Source organism: Aplidium turbinatum, chromosome 16 (genome assembly GCF_918807975.1).
Source record: "Aplidium turbinatum chromosome 16, kaAplTurb1.1, whole genome shotgun sequence".
In the NCBI taxonomy this organism is placed as follows: Eukaryota; Metazoa; Chordata; class Ascidiacea; order Aplousobranchia; family Polyclinidae; genus Aplidium; species Aplidium turbinatum.
Window position 1 is genome coordinate 20,224,711 of NC_137487.1, and position 21,097 is coordinate 20,245,807.

The window sequence follows — 21,097 nt, forward strand, 5'->3', positions numbered from 1 at the left end:
TTTACGCCACTGATAGTCGTCGGCTCCAGCTCGTGACCGAGCATTGGTTTCGTCATCAAATCGAATTTGGCTTTGGATGGTCATGTCATATATGGCTTTGGAGGCCCAGTCTATGATGGAAAAGACGTGGGCAAAAGTCACATTGTATGGAGGGTATGGATTGTATGGAGGGAGGGACGTGGTAGTTTTAGCTTTTCTAGTGTTCGTTTTTCTTGGGCTTTTGTATCATTTTTTTTTCGAACATTTCCATGCCTTCCTTAGATCTTTTTCTCCAGAGTAATCTGTCACTAGCAATGTTTTCCCATGAATCCAGATCAATGTTTGCATGGTTGAGGGAAACTTTGTTTCAGCTGATCTTTGTATCTCATTTTTGGTCTTCTGGGGGGGGGGGGCTTTTTCCTGTCTCTAGTTGTCCCTCTTTGTTGTCCCTTCTCATGACATGTCCTGTCCAGCGAAGGCAGTGTTGCAATATGATGGCTTCTTAACTGGGCAACCTAGCGTGATTAAGGATTGCATCTTTGGTAAGACAATCTTCCAAACGAGTGCCTAGCATTTGACCCTGTTTTCTCTGCTGAAAATTTTCAAGACGTTTGATGTCACAGCGGTATAATGTCCAGGTTTCACAAGCATAGAGAAGGGTGGATAGCACGACTGCCCGGAGGACCATAATTTTTGTGCGGACAGATATAGCATGGTTGCTGAAATCACGATGGTTAAGTCTTCCATAGGCACAATGCGCTGCTTTTACACGATGTTCAATATTCTTTGACAGTGTTACAAACAGCCAAAAAAATGTAGCCATGTGGCCGGTGTCCTTTTAAAAGGCAACAATAAATATAAAGCAAAATAAACAAATAAAAGAAGCAAAACCTTACACAAATTAGAGTGTAGTAGGAAGCACAATATTATAGAGTGTCAAACTATGAAGAGACATAAGTCATATCTATTACTAATAGGCAATAAAACTTGTATGTTCCTCCTCACTTCACTTCATCTGGCTTTTCTCATTTTTCAACAATTTTCAAAGGTTCACAAAATTCAGAAAAAGTACGTTGTTCGCAAATATTTATCAACATCTTCCAAAACAGACCCTAAACAACTACTAGCAAGCCCAAAATGATTCAATCAAAATAAGATGATGCAATACTGATGCATTCAACACGATCTCCTTTTAAAAGGACACCGGCCGTAAATGGGTTAATGCACACCTATGTACGCAAGTGCCAGTATTTCTAACTGTTTTGATGAATGGAAGTGAGAAATTTTAAATCACAGTTGATTTAAAGCTACTTTACGTTTTTGATTTTTAATCCACGATCAAACTTGTCTTCCGTCGGATGATACAAGTTAATGAACACTAACACCACTTTGCGGTTAATAAAATATGGATCATGTTGCATGTAAATTAAGATGTACTCATAGTAATAATAGTAAAGTGTTTTCGTCCAACGATGTTCTCTTACACCACGTATGCTTATGTAGGCCTATGTGTATATGATTTTCATACAACTGCATCCACATCTGCAGAAAATAGTTGTTTATGGCGTAATACTAGGCTAGGTTGCAGACAACTTGACAGAGTGACGTAAGCATTATCAACAGAAACATCATTACAACCTCGAACTGGTATAACATTCACCGACTGTGTTGTGTTAAAACCCGGTTCAGATTCTTAAAGAAGATTTGAGCGTCGAGTTGCAACAACGCATCGATGGCAGATGCACTAATACAGTGTGTAATAAAACACATCTGGTTTCAGTTAACTTTTGTTAGGCTAACCTGGTTGCAAACGTAACACTGTGGAACATAAAACAGTACAATAACAAAAGTTGCGCTCATACTACACAGCATGCAACGCTTCCTAGCCCTGCACTACAATGTGAGTAGCAGACTCATCCAGTAAAGCAGCAGCAATCAACCAGCCACAAGCACAGTATGGGAAACACAATAGTGACGCAATAATAACGTAATTTCACAATATTCTTCACTACAAACGAATAAGACTTAAGAGCAAATACAGAATTACAGAATTATAACTAGGCATTTACATATAAGGTACAACTCCATATCGATCTACTTCTTTTCGAACCCGAGTAGATCGACGCGATTCTTGAATTAATTCTTCTGAGCATGCAGGCTGAGGATTGTTTGGGGTTGATCTGCTGGTTCGTTTAAAACCGCTGGTGGAAACGCTTTCATTCAAAGCAGGCTCTTCCTTTCTCGAAGCAATGTCACTCAAAGAAACAGTTGCTTCCCGTCCACTTGGCAAACGGACTACGGTATGGTTTGGTGTAGTGTGTACCACATCAACCTGGTCCACTACCATGTTGTATTTGCTGTTGCGGATATCAATTCAATTCAATTTATTTTTCTTTGTCAGAATGCAAAAGAAATGATATTGTGAAAAAGAATTACAGCAACAAAACCAACAAAAGGAAAAGGTGGCAAAACCCTAATGGTTTAAGACGTGCATGAAAGGATCTAATATTGCGTTAACAGATCTCTTAAAATGTGAACCTCGATAAATATAGTTAAGCATGGCTACTATGACGCTTGAGATAAGCGGACTACTTAAAGGGGAACTGAAATGAAAAATGAAATTTGTTTTGGTGATACTTTGGTGTTTAATTGACAAACCTCTTTGTTTGGTAAATATAACGAAAAGAAAATCAGCCACCGGATGGCGTCAAGTAACTCTTGCGTAATCTGCCTGAGTCCTTTTCTGAACAATTAATTAATTTTACCTCTCAAATACTTGACCCCTTGTGCTGCGTGATTTTCAGTTATCATTTTGTATGAGCTAGGCAGTTTCTCGAAAGTTTAGATTTGACCATATTTTTGCTGGGATACTGTATGTTTCTGTAATGTAACTGTAATGTATTTTTCTTATAGGCTTGAAAAGAGCTGTAGGCCATGACTAGCCGAAAAGGTTCGCTTTTAGTTTTTCTTTTTATAATGTTAAATGTAGTGTTGTTGCTTAGTCATGTCTGTTTATGTTTTCAAAGAGTTACCTCTCTACCCAAATTGTATTAAAACTACCTCAACGATACTAAACTAACTCAGAAGCCATATCGTCAACTTTGATCTTTTTTAATTTACATAGACTATACGATCTCTTAAAATGTGAACAGACAGGGCAAAAATTTGGCAATGAAAGAAATGTCTGTAAAAATCGATGTTTTTACACTTCAGTAACCACATGTTCTTTCTCAGGTTGTACAGATGAAGGCTTTGGAGAAGGCGTAAATGTTAAATTGCTCCAGCTCCAGAGGTCTTTTTTATCATAAATTAGCTCCAGCTCCTGTTCCGGAGCTCTTTGATACCACTGCTCCGGCTCCGGCTCCTACAGTATAAATTTAACTAAGGTAATGTCCAATACTTTCCTGCTGCATTACTGTCTGCAGGAACTGCAGTACTTATAAAGCATAACTTACACCATTTAATGTCAATTTAAATGCCTGAGTGAAAACTATCAAATGGGTCGGTCAGTACTATCAGTTGTAGTTATGAACATGTGACTGCTCTGCTGTCAAAATCCCTAACAACTTGGTAAGTTAGAAAAGGTGGCGCCAAAAAGGCAACAATTCTTAATTTTGTGAAGGGTTGCTGTTGAATTATGTGAATTCAGCTAATAGTAGAAGCATCTTATGAAATGCCATGGAACTGGAGCTATTTTTCAAACAACTGGCTCCAGCTCCTGCTCCATCTACGCTTGAATTTCACGTAGAGCTTCGGCTCTAGCTCCGTTGAAACTGCACGGCTCCGGGCTCCGGATCCTTGCTCCGGATGCGGCTCCAAAACCCTACATTTCTTTTATGTTTTTAGCTCTTATCTCGAGTAAACCTGAGTAAGTAATTAATTTTTTGCAGCTCGAGTTACTTGTACGCATTTAATTTAACGACTCCCAGTACTTTTAGTAGCATTATTACTTTGGAGAATATTGGGAGGTCCCCAGCCCACAGAGCAACAAGCATTTGTTTTAATTTTCTTTTGTAATTTTTGCTTCATTTTGTCGTTTTGACCATTCCGGAGAAGTCAATACTGGACTATTGTTTCCTGGTGTAATCGCATTATCAATCCATTACTTCTGTCAGACGGCAATTGTCATTGGAAACAATGTTTGTTTCATCATAGCGCCATTGAAACAAAGGCACATAGAGGAAAGCGAAATTGAAAGTGCCTTTTATAGCTGCGTATAGTTGTCTTAGGCACAGCAAGAGCGACTGTCTCAGACGACAATTGTTGTCAGACGCGCTTAACAGGTTGAGGTTCACATCCAATCCCATCTTCATTGGTATCTTTTCTCATTTACCTAAAAGCATCTTGGTAAAATGGCTTACTGCGCACCTAGATCATATTTTCTAGTTTTGGCAAAAACACATCAAAGTGTGAACGTAGTGTATTTGCAGTGACAAACTGCATCCAAGCTTGCAATATGTTTGTAGAAAGATTTTCGTAATATTGTATTCCTCTTTATTTCTGTATAGAAAACTATAAAGCTTACTGCATACAACAGTTCTAAATGACTGCCAAGAATTTTTTTTCAAACACACATTATGTTCTAATTTACTGGACTCAAGTATTTTTCTATTCAGCTAATCTGCGCGTATATCACTTTACACTTTTTCTTCCGCAATTTTTTAGGGAGTGCCAGGACAATGCTTGAATTGAAAACTTCTCTTGTCTAATTTTAACACCTTTCAGAACTGCTTTACAAGCTCTTGCTTTGTGTAACCTACGTCATTGACAATTAGCCTAAATATTTCTCTCTCAACCAAAACTTGTTTGTACCAGGTGTTACTTTGTTTTGTAGAAACCACTCAATTTTTTATGTGATGTTGAAATTTTTTTATGTAAAGCAGATAAAGCATAATGACGTAATTTTATCTGATTTTTCACTTTTACAAGCTTCATTGATATCTACATCTCTGTTAAGTTAGATGTAGATGCACTAGACGATGACTCTAACATAGATAGCGCAGACATCATAACATAGACAGCACAGACAGCAGACATCAGACATAAACACGGGTAAATCTTATAATGTAGAACTGCAGCAATTGTAGAGTGGATGGTGGGACATGCAATTGCTTTTTCTTTTCTTATTCTATAATGGGACACATCTCCGTTTCCCAGGCAAAAATAGCAACCAATTACGTGGTCGCCATGTTCCACGATACTAGGCCTTTAATGAGTGAAAATTCCAGGATAATTTGTTTTATGCTTTTCATGCAATTCTTTTACAGGAATGACGGCAAGACACACATAGATAAAAGCTTATGATAAAACTATCACTTTCTAAATCCTAATTAAATCCCAGCATTAACAATTGACGTATTCAGCTGTCTTGTTAAAACAAGCAAATTCTGAACAACCTGAAATTATTATAAAACTGAGATTATAAATAAAATTAAATTATTGCTTGGGGCTGCTGTTATTTTATAAACGTGTGTTTCCAGTCAACTATGACGCAATCAATGTTATTTGTGAACCATAGGCATTAAAAATATTTTATTACGTCACAAGTCATGATAATCTATTCATCAGCAGCCGATCAAGTCCATGAATTTATTTTAAGACGAAAACTTTTATTGAGAATCATTTTAAATAAATGATTTCCCAATTGCAATCCTAAAAAGATTAAATTTGTGAAATTTTTCTTTCAACTTCTTTCAAATTGTTCTTATATAAAGAAATAGTCGACGATTTATTTTCCTCATTCGCCCAATCACTGGCTGTGTTGTAGATTTCAATGGCTTTTGTGAAGGCGGTTTTTGCTTCAGACACTTTGTTGGTGTTGTCAAGGGCAACTCCCATATTATTATGGCAGTGTCCAAATACCTGATAACGGTTTGCTTCAACATTGAATGCTGTTTTCAATTAATGTGATTGCGGATGTGTTCATTGCTATCGATTTGTACCAATCAGCTGCTTTGTTGCAGCACAAACCAAAGTAAAGCAAAAACGAACTAATTTGTTTACATTTAACTTTTAGATCAACATTTCATCCATAAATGTATATTGTTGTTTAATTTGTTCTTGTTTGTTTTGTTTTGACAATTCTTTGGATATTTCCGTCATCAACCAACCAACGTTTTGAAGCTTATCTAACCTGCTTCTCGCGTCGTAGTGATGCTTAACCAATTGAAATCTACAATGAACCAATGAGATTGCGCAATCGCATTCTTTCACATTCACAAATTTCAAAGCCAATTTCTTGATATTCTCATCATAAACGTCACGTGATTGCTCGGTCAAGCGTGACGATTGATTTGCATCAACAATGGATGCAATCGAAACACAAACAACTTCTGCTTCTGAAATCTTTTCCAAACTTAACAAACATTCCACTTGGTCGATGCTTGGTTGTAACTTGTCCCATCCCTCGACATAGTTGATAATAATTTGCAGGGTTTCCACAGCTTTTTGGAAGTTGTTTTGTTGCTGATCAGTCGCTGCTGAATCTATCATGAAAGAAATATAAAAACGATCAAAGATGCGATTTGTACAATTCCATGGCAATAAACTTTGTATAAATTTTTAAACTTTGATTTGATTAAATTAATAAATGCTACATGTGTTGTCGAATAATAAACCCATACATGCAAGGCCAGCGCGTTCATTTGGCGAGCTAGGCAGTCGTCTTGGGCGTAGCCTTTATTTTTCCTGCAGTTTTTGTACTTTTTTAAACTTATATTTCTTTGAATAAAGATTTCATTGTTTTTCGAGTATTGTCGTACGATTTGCAGGTCTATACTTGACAACACTGATTCTCAACCGGTGTTCGTGAAAGATCATCAGGTATTCCGGAAGAAATTTATTTGTTTGATAAGTGTTGCATGGTAAACCGGTCAAAAGTCAAACTAAAATGAGCTTTGAATTTGTCTTTCTGCAGTTCATGCCGGAATATCAACTTTGTGCTCATTTAAACCGGCCCAGACATCGTAATGACAAAAACTGGAAGTGAATGAATTGTTATTGTGCTGTTTATGTTATTGCGTCACCATTATAAAATTTTATTTGGTGTTTCACAAGATTATTTTGATACATAGTGGGCTGCATAGTAGGGTGGGTCGTTTTTGACTTTTTTCGAAATTCAAAAACGGCTAGTCATAAAAAGTGGCACATGCATGAAAAAATTACGTGTGCAAAATTTCATCAGTTTGGGGGTACTTCTTCTGCCCCGCAGGTGGGTCAAACTTTCAATTTTTTGAAAAAAAAAACGGAAATTTCACTTTCCGTTTTAACATATTTTTTATAATTTTTGTACTGGCTAGTTATAAATTGTAAGTGGGATGTACCCAGAACTTTCCTATGTAAAGGCATGTACGAAGCTTAAGGTTTATTGCCCCGCATCGACGACCAAAATGCTGAATTTTCACCAATTTGAAATGCTATTTTGTCATTGCTCAATAAACAAACTTGTTGCCAAAGGGCGAGATGGTGTTAACGCTATACGCTCATTTATGTTCTGTCCACTACCTTTGCAGGATGATACGAACTGACAAACTATAAGACGTAGTCTTGCTTAAATTAAAAGCAATAGTAAGCTACGTTTGATCAGTTGCAGCTATAAAAAGCAATCCTATAATTTACTTCAGAATAAAAGCAATATGATCTGCAGGTTCCGTAAATGGAATGTACTGTACAGTTCCACGTGAATTGTTATCATGATTTTGTTTACACAAATTTGTCATTTACAAACCAGTAAACGTTCACTTGACAGGCTACTACAGAACAACATACAAGAGTAAACTTTGACAGCAATGTAACGATAAAAAAGAACTTGTGTCAAAAATACAACAAACAACAAAGTCTTTTAGCCAGTTCCCCAGATTTTGCTCAAATTTAGTTCTGGCTGAAGTCTAATGAATCATAAAATCTTGTTTCGACTGGAACCTAGGATTTTTTTTCCTTGATTGTAATATTGCTTTAATGTAGGCTACCTATCTCTTTCAACGCTGTCCACCACATGTGATAAGCATCTGTTGTGTGTGGCAGAGAAAACGTAGAAAACAACTGTTGTGAAGGCATCTTTGTTTTGATGTGTTCTTTTATCACCTTGCTGTCAACACCACGCATCGCTGGGAGGTTCCATAACTGGAATATTTTGTCAGTCTATCATCTCAAAGTAACGTTCGGAACTAAACTGCAATATTGACAGGGTGAATTTTTGCTGACGAGTGCTGTGAGGTGATAATATTCTTGAATTGAAAATTTTTCTCCATCCTAGTTCCCTTACATAGCTTACTCTTTGGTGTAACATGTGATTGCAATCAAAATGTTTTCAGCATGGGCATAAAAGGCATTCCTCTATATTACTTTGTTGAGGATATTGCGAGCTTTATTGGATAGCTTCTGAGCAGAGTGTAGAATTGTAAAGAAATGCTTTTGGCCATTAGTGAAATTGCTTTCCTTTATAATGGCAAACCATACTGGAATATAAACATTCATAATATAGTCCACACGTTCCACCAATACAGCTGACGCGTTAGATGCAACATATAAAAGTAGAATTTTATTGGCTGTGTTCAACCATCTTAAGTGGTTCATCATACCTGGACTCCTATATGCGAAATGAATTGATATATCTCCACTTTTCACTGCTCTGTGCATGTGTAGAAGATATTTTTGGTCAGTGCTGAGGTCATTTTCATCAATTTCAATCTCTGGTGCCGGAACTGCTTTATATTTTACAACATCTAGTTGTGTGACAGTGGCTAGATGCTTTATAATGGGCCCAGTGAAGCTATCAGGTCTGCTAGTATTGCCATATCTTTTATAAGATGCCTAAGAGGCAATTCATTACTATGGAGTAGGCATATTAACCATTGAAGTGGCTTTTGGAAATGATCTTCCAGGAGCTTTATCACGACGCCTTTTTGACCTGTGTTTATTGCGCTTCCATCGCATCCAATTGCTATTACATTATCGTAGCTAATTTTATTGGATCCAAGATATATTCAAGAATCCCGGTAGCTATTGGCACACTAGATCAGTTGGCTGTAGTAAAATGACCAATGAAATGAGAACTTGGCTCCTCAAGTAAAGTAATGTGCTCTTCAACTGCGATACGTTTTCGAAGTTGCCCACCAGTTTCATCTTGTTTGATGGTTTAATCTTTTCGGCCATCAAAATATATGCTTTGCAAATTTATGCACATGATAGGCCTACTTTCCATTTGAGTTGTAAACCTCATTTCTTTTCTCGCTTTTCTCACTTTGCTTTTATCTATGACTGATTGACAACTCCCGCATCTTGTAGAAATGATGAAGCAATAAGTGCTGCGGACCTTTCTGAAATACCAGTACGGTCGCATGATTCAGCAAATATTACTAAACTGGAAGTAACCTTGCTTTTTCTGGGGTTTTCCGAGGCTAAACTGGGTTGATAATCAAAATCTTCGCAGCGTTCTTCATTGGATGACAAAGTTTCTGAGCTTGAATAAGAACTTCATGGTGTTTTAACCAAAGCGCTACTTGTGCCTGCTCCTGGGTCTTCATGTAAAGAACGGAATTGTTTTGATCTTGCGACTCTCCTCGGAAAACGTTTAAAATGAGATTTTGTGGCCGATTTATCATGTTTATCAATCACCATTATGCGAGTTGTTCTTTGATCAAAAAGGAACTGTTGTTCTGTAACAGGGACACGATTTTCCTGCGGGCAAGTACATTGCAGAAAATTGGAAGACTTAGGCTACAACAACCGATTTCAAATATTTTTACTTTGAAGATTCTTTCATTTGGTCCAAATATTGCTGAAATTTAGGCCCACCTCTAGAATTTGACTTCAAAAGCTTACCGTAGCCTATTCATTTTTTTTTGTAACTCTTTATCATAAATATGTACTGATGTTTGTACCTCATTCGTATCATCCTGCAAAGTTAATGAACAGAACATGAATGAGCGTATAGCGTTAACACCATCTCGCCCTTTTGCGACAAGTTTGTTTATTGAGCCATGACAAAATAGCATTTCAAATTGGTGAAAATTCAGCATTTTGGTCGTCGATGCGGGGCAGTAAACCTTAAGCTTCGAACACGCCTTTACATAGGAAAGTTCTGGGTACATCCCACTTACAATTTATAACTAGCCAGTAGAAAAATTATTAAAAAAATTATGTTAAAACGGAAAGTGACATTTCCCTTTTTTTTCCAAAAAATGAAAGTTTGACACCCCCCTGCGGGGGCAGAAGATGCACCCCCAAACTGATGAAATTTTGCACACGTGATTTTTTCATGCATGTGCCACTTTTTATGACTAGCCGTTTTTGAATTTCGAAAAAAAGTCAAAAACGGCCCACCCTAATGGTAGCGTCGCTGAGAAGTCACTTAGTCTTGACAGTTTTGATGCGCAGGAGATTGAAATCAGTCGTTTAAAACATGTAATAAAGGATTTAACTCAAACAGATGAAACGATAGAACTGTCCCGCAATGATGTCATAGCACAAAAATTTGTTGAGACACAACTGAAAGTTGAAGAAGGGAGATTTGAAATGCCCGTACCGTTAAAAACCGACTTTGAATTACCGGATAATCACTCTTTGGCTCTTGACCGTGTTCTGAGCTTACGACGAAAGGCTTTAAAGCAAGCTGATGTTCGAATATTCTTAGTAGACACGATGACTGAAATGCAGTCCAGTGAGTACGTTGAGCCGGTAAAAGACGACGACTCATCGGCATGTGTGTGGTACTTACCATATTTTGTGACATCCCAAGCAAAAAGCGAGTGGTATATGACGGCAAATCTGAGTTTAAGGGTAGGTGTGTTAATGATGTGATTTTGTCGGGCCCAGACATATTAAACCCTTTAACACAAGTTCTGGCTCGCTTTAGATTGGGAAAGTTTGGCCTAATGGCAGACCTAACCAAGTGCTTCTTCCAGATTCAATTACCAATGGAACAACGCGACTTGTTCCGCTTGCTATGGTTTGAAAATAATGATATCGAAAAGGGCAAAGTAATTCCGTTTAGATTTTGTGTACACCCTTGGGGAATTAAAAGCAGTCCATACATCGCCTGCTTAGCCATTCAAAAAATGATTGAACAAAACCGCACTGGAGCCAGTGACCTGACCCTGAGTACCATTCGAAAAAATATGTATATGGACGATCTGATATTCTCTGGAAATAGCCTTGATGAGGTCAGTGAGATTGCAAAAGAAGCCATTGACTTGTTCGATAGCCGAGGCTTTAGTTTGGTGAAATGGAGTTCCAACAAAGGGGCGTTGGATGTTTTGTCCAACTTCAAAAAGGAGATGTTAGCTTTTTCCTTTCGCGATGTCGACCTGGAAAAAGACGATACAAATTTACCAGTAGCAAAAACTCTAGGTTGTGTGTGGCAAACCGAGTCAGATTCATTCTTCATTAAGTGTTCTCTTCGACCTTTGGAGAAGTACACACGTCGCTCAATGTTAAGCCAACTTGGTCAAAATTTCGATCCACTAGGGTTCGGCGCGCCATTCTTCCTAAAAGCTAGGTTAATTCTGCAGCGTTCTACCTAATGAAGGTCTTGATTGGGACATCGAAGTGCCACCCGACTACATAAAAGAATGGAAGTCGTGGCTTCATTCTTTAGATTTGCTGAAAGAATTTTCTATACCTAGATGGTATTTTGTAAACACCGAGCCGTGTTGCGCAGATGATATCGTATATATCAGTTACATGGATTCAGTGTTGCTTCCAATCACTCCTTTGCTTCCGTGGTGTATATACGTAGGCTGTGTAACGGAGTCCCTTGTGTATCCTTCGTTTTTGGCAAAAGTAGGGTTGTCCTCAAACATCAAAGTGCATGGCCGATTGCCAGAAAGGAGCTTGTAGCCGCGCTTAATACTACGGAGCTGTTAAACCAGGCAGCTAATGCACTACACCTGCCTGATCTTAGAAAACATTTCTGGTGTGACTCGAATACTGTCCTTCAGTGGATCAGAAACCCTGATTTACGATTATGCAAGTTTATTACTCGTAGGTTAAATCGTATTTCACTCTTGTCAGAGGTGAGCGAATGGCATTACTGTCCGACACATCTCAACTCGACAGACGTTGGAACCAGACCTAACGCCATCACCAAAACAGGTTCCAGAGAGATGTGGTTGTGCGGTCCATCTTTTCTCATGCAGGAAGGCGAGGTCCCAACGGTGAATGGAGCAGATGCTGCTATTCGTAAAATGGAACTGTCGCTGGAGATGACGGTAAGAAAAAATGCAACTGGCTCCATTAGCAAGATGATCGAAACCGCACCTACTTTGTACGTGTTGAATAAGAGAGCCACCTATCTTGTAGCTTTCACGGAGTTCATTGTATCCAAATGCAAGAAACATAGGTATGTAAAACCAAAGTTAAATGCATCTTATCTTGAGGACGCTTCAAATAGGGTTGTTTCCTACGTACAGAAAGTGGTGTATAGAGATTTGTTAAGTTGTGACGGTCTGCCAGAGTCGATCGATGTGGTAACAAAACGTCTTGCTTCGAGCGAAGCTGGCGCTGATAAACAGTGCCTGAAGGAGTTGCACTCTCTAAAAAAGTATCGTCCTTGTGTTGACACACGGGGGAGACTTCGTATTGAAGGGCGTTTGAGTAAGTCTCCCGAAATAACTGTCGATGCGAAGCATCCTCTTATTTTGCCTTCGAGGCACGCATTAACACGGCTAAGTTGTCCTTGACGCTCATTGTGATAGCTATCACTGTGGTGTGCAACAGACACTGTTATCTACTCGCCAACGTTTTTGGATTGCAAATGGTAATTCCTCGGTGAAACATTATTTGCATGACTGCGCTCCATGTGCCTTAGAAAAAGCAAAGCCTATCAGGCAGCTTATGTCGGATCTACCATTACCACGAACCACGGCCTATAACAAACCCTTCTTCAACAGTGGCGTAGATTACTTTGGTCCAATGTCGTTCGTGGAAGGAAGAAGCCAAAAGAAAGCATGGGGATTGTTATTTACCTGCCTTGCGAGTAGAGCAATCCATGTGAAACTTGTGACGTCACTATCTTACAGTGAATTTGTTTTAGCATTTACCAGATTTGTAGACTTGCGTGGATCTATACGTAACATGTACTCAGATAACGGGACCACATTTCAAGCGGCAGCTAAAAGACTACCAGAAATTTTGGAGTCTCCTGAAATTCAAACTTCTTTGCGAAAAAAGGGAATTAACTGGGAGTTCATTCCTCCGTATGCCCCGGCCCAGGGAGGGGCCTGGGAAGCAATGGTCAAGCAATTCAAAATTGCCTTTTCCCACGTTATTGGGAACTCATCACGGAAACCCAACTTTGTTGAACTTCTTACATTTACGGGTAGTGCCACAAGAATAGTCAACGAAAGACCTTTAGTCCCTGTCTGTGATGACCCTAAGGATTCTACTGTTATCACCCCAGCCGCACTCCTTAACCCATTCTTGAGCCCATTTTCATCAGTAGGAAATCCTCATGACCGAGATGAGTTGCGGAGAGACTATAGGTACAACCTGGCTCTATCTCACAGTTTCTGGGAGAAATGGATCTCTTTCTATTTACTTTCCCTGCAGGGTAGAAAAAAGTGGGCCAGTTTAGGGAAAAACCTACAGCCTGGCCAACTAGTGGTGGTTGGTTCTCCAGAAGATATAACTAAGAGAGGGAGGTACCGTCTGGGAAGAGTCCATGAGATCATCCCCCAAATTAGGAATGGAAAACCGATTGTCAGGCGCGTCAGGGTGGCAGTCTCAGTGGTGGATGAGACATCGGGTGAGGTCAAAGTGGACCTGATCCTAAGGGATATATCGTGCGTTGCTCCTGTGGGGGGTGCTTGACTGCGTTCTGGACCCGGCCCCGCCCTGGTCTGTTGTTAGCGAGTGTCGTGGAGGCATCTGTACCACCTTTGCCTTTCATTTAAATTTGTAGTGTATTGTAGATATGTACCGCGCAAATCTGTTTTTAACCTGCGTATTTCTGTGTGTCATCCGCAGGGCCCCAATATGCGTAACTCAACAACATGTCCTAGTAACGTATGCTCTACAGCGATCTCGGTGATCGGCCTCATTATAAGTAGCTAGTTAGTTACTGTGTAATGCATTTGATTTGTTTTCTATTGTGTGTTTCATGAAAATGATGTAAATACTAATCGTGTAAGTATTAGCCAGCGATCTCAGTGATTTGCGTCATCATAAGTAGCTAGTTAGTTACTGTTTAGTGCCTTTGATTTGTTTGCTACTGTGTGTGTCTCATGAAACTAACGTAGATATTAATCGTTAATCGTGTAAGTATTCGCCAGGTCATTGTGGCCAGGGTATCCCAGTGCCTTGCACTGCTATAAAAAAATAGTCACCATTTTTTGTGTAGCTTGATGTAGCCTACACAGTGCCTACTTTCTGTGTATTGCATGTCGGGCATCGACCCTTCTACTTCAACTTTATTTTTAATTATGTGCCATAACTAGGGGCCGCAATGTTCCGGCGGGTCAATTGCCCTCTTGATTACAATTGAAATGGTGATGAATTATTGTTGACATTCAATTTGCGTTGTTTTTGTGTTCCGCTTGACGTGGCTTGCCTGGCTGCCAAGAGATTTCACACCTGATTGTCGCTTTTTGCTGCGTGCCGGGAGCCGTTGTTTCTGGACACAATTTTGCCTTTGTGTTGGGTTCAGTATGTAGTAAAGCAAGCTAGAGGAATGTGTGATTTTGGATTTAAGTTAAATCGTTTAGAATTAAGTGTGTACAAAATTTCAGCTTTTATCCCAACTCACTGAATCAAGTCATAGGCCTACGCAATAAATAAAAAGACCAGAAACGATTGCAAACATGGTTAAGGCAGGAAGAGGAGGGATTGTAGGAACGCATTGAGCCCCTACTCTCGTAACCACAAATATTTTTGCAAATCGGACCTTTTTGCTTAAGACGAGTGACGGGCAGTGCAGCCGGCCCCGCCGCTTAAAAAATGGTGTTCCGCAAGGATCATGCTTATCACCCCTACTATTTAACATCTACATTAGTGACATGCCGGAGACTACGTCACGCTAGTACGGCTATGCTGATGATCTGGCACTACCCAATTCTGACAAGTCCTGGCATGTGGTAGAGGAAGCACTGACAGATGACATGGCCCAAATCGCAGACTACCTGAAGCTGTGGATGCTGAAACTGAGCCTGGCAAAGACCACCGTCACACCTTTTCACCATTGCAACATGGAATCTACGCGCCAATTGTCAGTCTCTCTCAACGGAAACCCACTCCCACACAACCCGTGTCCCACCTACCTAGGAGTGAAGCTCGACCGACAATTAACCTACAAACACCATGCTGAAGCCCTCCATGCTGAGCTATCAGCACGCAACAACTTGCTGAGATGCCTAGCTGAAACATCCTGGGGTGCTAGTACATCCACACTCCGTACAAGTGCTCTTGCACTTGTTTACAGCACCTCCGAATATGCTTCCCCCACTTGGTGCCGCAGCGTATACATTTCCAAAATTGACACTGCCCTCAACACCACCATGAGAATAATCACCGGTTGCCTGCTTCCAACTCTCACTAACTTTCTGCCGGTACTATCAAGCATCGCCCCAAGTAGACTTCGTAGGGAAAACCACGTATACGTAGTCTGGTCCTACAAGCTATGTCAAGGGATAACCACCTCCTCAACCAGATTGTCCTAAACTCGCACTCCCAAAAGCCCCAGCGCTTGAAATCTCGACGCCCGTTCTCCCGACATGCTGCAGCTATCTGCAAATCGAACTTCCACATTTCCGAAGTTTGGAACCGTGAATGGAGAGAAGTTGCGAGACCAACCCAATTCACAGTCCTTCCCAATACCAACACCCCACCTGGAGTAGAACTACCCCGGAAGGAATGGGTGAAGCTCAATCGCCTGCGGAGTGGAGTGGGCCGTTTCAGCAGCAACATGTTCCAGTGGGGCCTCGCCGATTCACCATCTTGTACGTGTGGCTCAGATTTTCAAACTGCACACCACATTATCTATCAATGTCCTCTATACCGACCACAAGATAGACACTTGGACCTAACAGCGCTCGATGATTACACAATCCATTGGCTGCTGCGCCTGGATGTAACAACGTGATCTGTGGCGGGCTCAAACGCAAGAAGAAGAAGATCTCGAGTTAACTCAGTGGGTAAGTAATTTTTTACAACTCGAGTTAGTGTGCGCATTTGATTTAGCGACTCCCAGCATGTTTTGTCCCATGATTACTCTGTAGAGTATTGGAGAGTCCCCAGCTCACAGTGCAACAAGCTTTTGTTTTAATTTTCTTTTGTACTTCTTGCTTCATTTTTTCGTTTTGAATATTCCGGAAAAATCAATACTGGACTATTGTTTTCATGCCTAGCTATTAATAAAATTAAGTTAAATTATTTCTGAAATAATTTTATAAACGTGTGTTCTTATAGTCAACTATGGCGCAATCAATGTTATTTGTGAACCATAAACATTAAAAATAGTTTATTACGTCACAAGTCACGATAATCGATTCATCAGCAGCCGATCAAGTCAATGAATTTATTTTAAGACGAAAACTTTTATTGAGAATCATTTTAAACATTTTTTTTCCCAATTGCAATCCCAAAAAAAATTAATTTTGTGAAATTTTTTCTTCAAGTATTTCCAAACTGTTCTTAGATGTAGAAATATTTGACGATTTAAGTTCGTCACTCGGCCAATCACTGGCTGTGTTGTAGATTTCAACTGCTTTTGTGTAGGCGGCTTTAGCTTCAAAATGTTGCTTGGTGTTTTCAAGCGCAACTCCCATATTATGGTGGCACTTTCCTAATACGCAATACCGATTTGCTTCAACATTGAATGCTGTTTTCATCAATGCAATCGCCAATTCGTACTTTGCAATCGATTTCGACCAATCAGCTGCATAGTGGCAGCACAAACCAAAGTTAAACATAAACCAACTAATTTTTTTGCTTTTAATTTTTAGATCAACCTTATTCATATTTTGCATCAAGTTTAAAATTTCTTCCATAAATGAATATTGTTGTTTAATGTGTTCTTGTTTGTTTTGTTTTGACAATTCTTGGGATATTTCTTGCATCAACCAACCAACATCTCGAAGCTTATCTAACTTGCTTTCACCATCGTAGTAATTCTTAACAAATTGAAATCTACAAAGAGCCAATGAGATTGCGCAATCGCATTCTTTTACATTCACAAATTTCAAAACTAATTTCTTGATATTCTCATCATAAACGTCACGTGATTGATCGGTCAAGCGTGACGATTGATTTGCATCAACAATGGATGCAATCGAAACACAAACAACTTCTGCTTCTGGAATCTTTTTCAAACTCAACAAACATTCCGCTAAGTCGATGCTTGGTTGTAACTTGTCCCATCCTTCGACATGGTCGATGATTATTTCCAGGGTTTTCACAGCTTTTTGAAAGTTGTTTTGTTGCTGATAAGTTGCTGCTGAACCTGTCAAATCATGAAATTTTAAAAACGATCAGAGATGAGATTTGTGCACTGAAATTGAAATAAACTTTGTAATAATAATTTTTGAACTTTTAGTTATTTGGATTAATAAATCTTAAATGTGGTTTTAATTGATTAACCACTGCATGGATGTTACGGATTCAACCGAAGTGTATTTGGATCTTGCTGGATTTTCCGCTAGATAGCGGCAAACATTATAATGAAGTCGGTCGACTTTTCTGCGTCTCATTGTGGTCGATGCTTAAGACCGTGTTTGGTGTTTCTCTCCTCCCCCCCTTTTGCTCAGGTGTCTTTAGTGTTTTAAGCTTGGTTGTTTTTTAAAGAATTTATAAAAAAAAAGAATATTATGCCCTTTCGTTTTCTTTGACAATGTCATTTAGCAGTTGATAGATTAGTAAAGGGTGGTCCAAACCCTGGCACCCGGGCCGCATGCGGCCCGCGTGAAGCTTTTGTGCAGCCCGCGAACATTTTTTGCATGCGGAGTTATCAGTGCTAAATCCAAGGTTTAAAATACACCTACATTTTATTAATATTACATTCGCCACAACCCTAAATAAGTCGTGCATAATCGGGTCAATAGGTAACTATGAGAGAACAATGTCGGTTTGTGACGACACAAACGAGCGTTGATATTTTGCTTTTGTTGCTAGCACAGAGCACAGAAATAGAATAGAAGCGTCATTCCCATTCACGCTCCACACACCGCGATGGCACCACTCGAGTGCGCCCGCCGCCATTTTTGTTAGCACAACCAATTGTGAAAGCCTATTCAACCGGTACCTCTAAATACCCATTGTCAGGCATTGTCAGCTTTTTGGGGGGTTGTGGAGCATTTTCAGGGGTTGTCGAGCATTTTCAGGGGTTGTCAGGCATTGTAGAGTGGTAGCCACTTTAACAAGTCGAAATTCTGCCACTGAAATTGACTACAATGCAACCGCCAACCAATCAGAACGTGTTATAAGAGGCTACCGTCCAATTGTGACCCTTATAGCACTCATCCAGAGAGTTAATGCTAGTTTTGAACTTTATTTGGAAATTACAGAAGAAAAAGAGCAATAGCAGAGGTGAGAATCGAACACGCGTCAATGAAATGACTACTTTCTAGCCCTAACCTTAACCCCTAAGCCAACCAGCTGACAAAAAATCCATCACTTAATTTGCTTTCTATGATCTTCTTTTCGCCATTTTTTACGTCACTTAAACCGCAACTTATGATTGGTTGGCGGTTTCATTCTAGTCAATTTCAGTGGCAGAATTTCGACTTGTTAAAGTGGCTACCTTGTAGAGTAGCTACTTTCAGACATTGTTGGGAATTTCCAGGCATTGTCTAGGATTTCCAGGCATTGTCGATCATTATCAGTGGTTGACAGGCTTGTGAGGCATTGTCGAACATTTTCAGGCATTATCAAACATATACAGGGGTTGTCGAGCATTTTGAGGGGTTGTCAGGCATTGTAGAGTACCGTAGCTACTTTAAGGCATTGTTGGGAGTTTCCAGGCATTGTCTAGGATTTCCAGGCATTGTTGCTCAATATCAGTGGTTGGCAGGTTTGGTAGTCATTATGGAACATTTTCAGGCATTGTCGAACATTTTCAGGGATCGTCGAGCATTTTCAGGGGTTGTCAGGCATTGGAGAGTAGCTACTTTCAGGCATTGTTGGGAATTTCCAGGCATTGTCGATCATTATCAGTGGTTGACAAGCTTGTGAGGCATTGTCGAACATTTTCAGGCATTATCAAACATATTCAGGGGTTGTCGAGCATTTTGAGGGGTTGTCAGGCATTGTAGAGTACCGTAGCTACTTTAAGGCATTGTTGGGAGTTTCCAGGCATTGTCTAGGATTTCCAGGCATTGTTGCTCAATATCAGTGGTTGGCAGGTTTGGTAGTCATTATGGAACATTTTCAGGCATTGTCGAACATTTTCAGGGATCGTCGAGCATTTTCAGGGGTTGTCAGGCATTGGAGAGTAGCTACTTTCAGACATTGCTGGGAATTTCCAGGCATTGTCTAGGATTTCCAGGCACTGTCGATCATTATCAGTGGTTGACAGGCTTATTAGGCATTATAGAACATTTTCAGGCATTGTCAATCATTTTCAGGGGTTGTCAGTCATTGTGGAGTAGCTACTTTCAGGCATTGTTGGGAAATTCCATGCATTGTCGATCATTATCAGTGGTTGACAGATTTTTTAGTCATTATCCCAGCCAGCAAGCCCATATGGGCCCCATATACTATTTTAATGGGCTTGTGGGCATGTGGGTTCTATGTGGGTTTTTGTGTTTTTGCCATATGTGCCCCATATGGGCTTTCTTGCAGAATGTGTTGCTAAATGACAATGTGGAATATAAAACTTCCAATCTTCAAATGTGTGATCATATAACCTAAATGCATTTTAATAAATCTAGCCGCATAAAATTATTGACCATGGGCTAAGCATGAAATGTTGATGGGCTTCCCACTTTGTTTATGAGCAGACCATGGGCTGCCCACATTTTTTATGGGCAGACCATGGGCTGCCCACATTTTTTATGGGCAGACCAGGGCTGCCTACATTTTTATGGGCAGACCATGGGCTGCCCACATTTTTTATGGGCAGACCATGGGCTACCCACACAGTGATTCAAAGGTTTGTGGGCAACCCATACTAATATGATATACACCTCGATCAGCATTTGTCTAGAGTTTGAGATTGTTTGTTGCCTCAAACAACTTTTATTGATGTTTTAAACAAACACAAAATGAAATTGAACAAGCAAAAAATTGATTGAAGGCAATTAAGTATAGTTTTGATTGGGTATATATTGTGGCGTTCCCCTTCAAAATACTGCCTGCGTCTGAAGTGTGTACGTCCGCTAGAGGTCGCCAAGGCTGGAACGTGGCTTGGTTGGGAATGATCAATGAACTTAAGCAGTAAGCAGTACACTTTTGACAACGACTGGGCGGCGCACGTAAAGGAAGTCATCAAAGGAAGAAATGACATTTGGAACATGGCTGAAAGGTTAAACCTGGACTACTGTATTATTTGGGACATTGATTCTAGCTTTAATTAATAATAGGCTACTGTGTTACCCTGGTTTAACATGGTTCGATCTTAGCACTGGTCCTCTGGCCAATGTCTAGTGCAAGTTCCCCGCGGACCAGTACGAATCGTTTCGCACCGGTCCGACTGTCCAGTGCGAAAATATCATCGCATTATGTCGTTTAGAGTGCGTGGTTCTCGTTTGCGTTTCTTTTCAAACAAGAAAACACGTGATCCGTGCGTGTTGAACCGTAAAAAAATGGCAGCAACATCACGTGTTAAATCATAAGAAAAAAGCAATCGCAATTCGCAACATCACGTGACGATGTTAAATCGAAAGAAAAAGGAGAATCACAACAACACGTGAGCTCTGGTAGCCTAGTACAGTGACAGTGAGTACTCTCAAGAGATTTGATGCATAAAAATGTTAAGATTGTGCTAGAGTTTAGAGAGCATGTGAGTGATGAGGCATCAAATTAACTTAATTAATAGGTTAAATTAATAATGATTGTTGACTGTTATTATTGAATTAGGTACGGTATCATACTATTGAATAAGAATACCGTACTTAAGGTTTATGCAAGCAAGAATTGGCGTTCTGTTCAATAAAGTTCTCTTTATTACAAAATTTTGCTTTAGGCTACT

General features: G+C 39.8%; 2 protein-coding genes across 2 annotated transcripts in view; one reads left to right on the forward strand and one right to left on the reverse strand.

The window, feature by feature from the left end:
• Window positions 1-12,813: 12,813 nt before the first annotated feature.
• LOC145785305 (uncharacterized) lies at window positions 12,814-13,788 on the forward strand. Its single transcript, XM_082596973.1, has one exon. The coding sequence runs from the start codon at window positions 12,814-12,816 to the stop codon at window positions 13,786-13,788; it is 975 nt and encodes a 324-aa protein (XP_082453099.1).
• A 2,774-nt stretch (window positions 13,789-16,562) lies between these two features.
• Window positions 16,563-21,097, reverse strand: part of LOC145785306 (uncharacterized) — a 34,207-nt gene continuing 29,672 nt past the window's right edge. The window contains exon 4 of the mRNA XM_082596974.1: window positions 16,563-17,413. Within this exon, the coding sequence (XP_082453100.1) occupies window positions 16,563-17,413 (851 nt within the window). The remainder of the gene's footprint in view (window positions 17,414-21,097) is intronic.

Bases quoted from the DNA above. Each gene is read 5' to 3' on its own strand.
- LOC145785305 (XM_082596973.1), top strand. From the start codon at position 12,814: ATGTCGGATCTACCATTACCACGAACCACGGCCTATAACAAACCCTTC.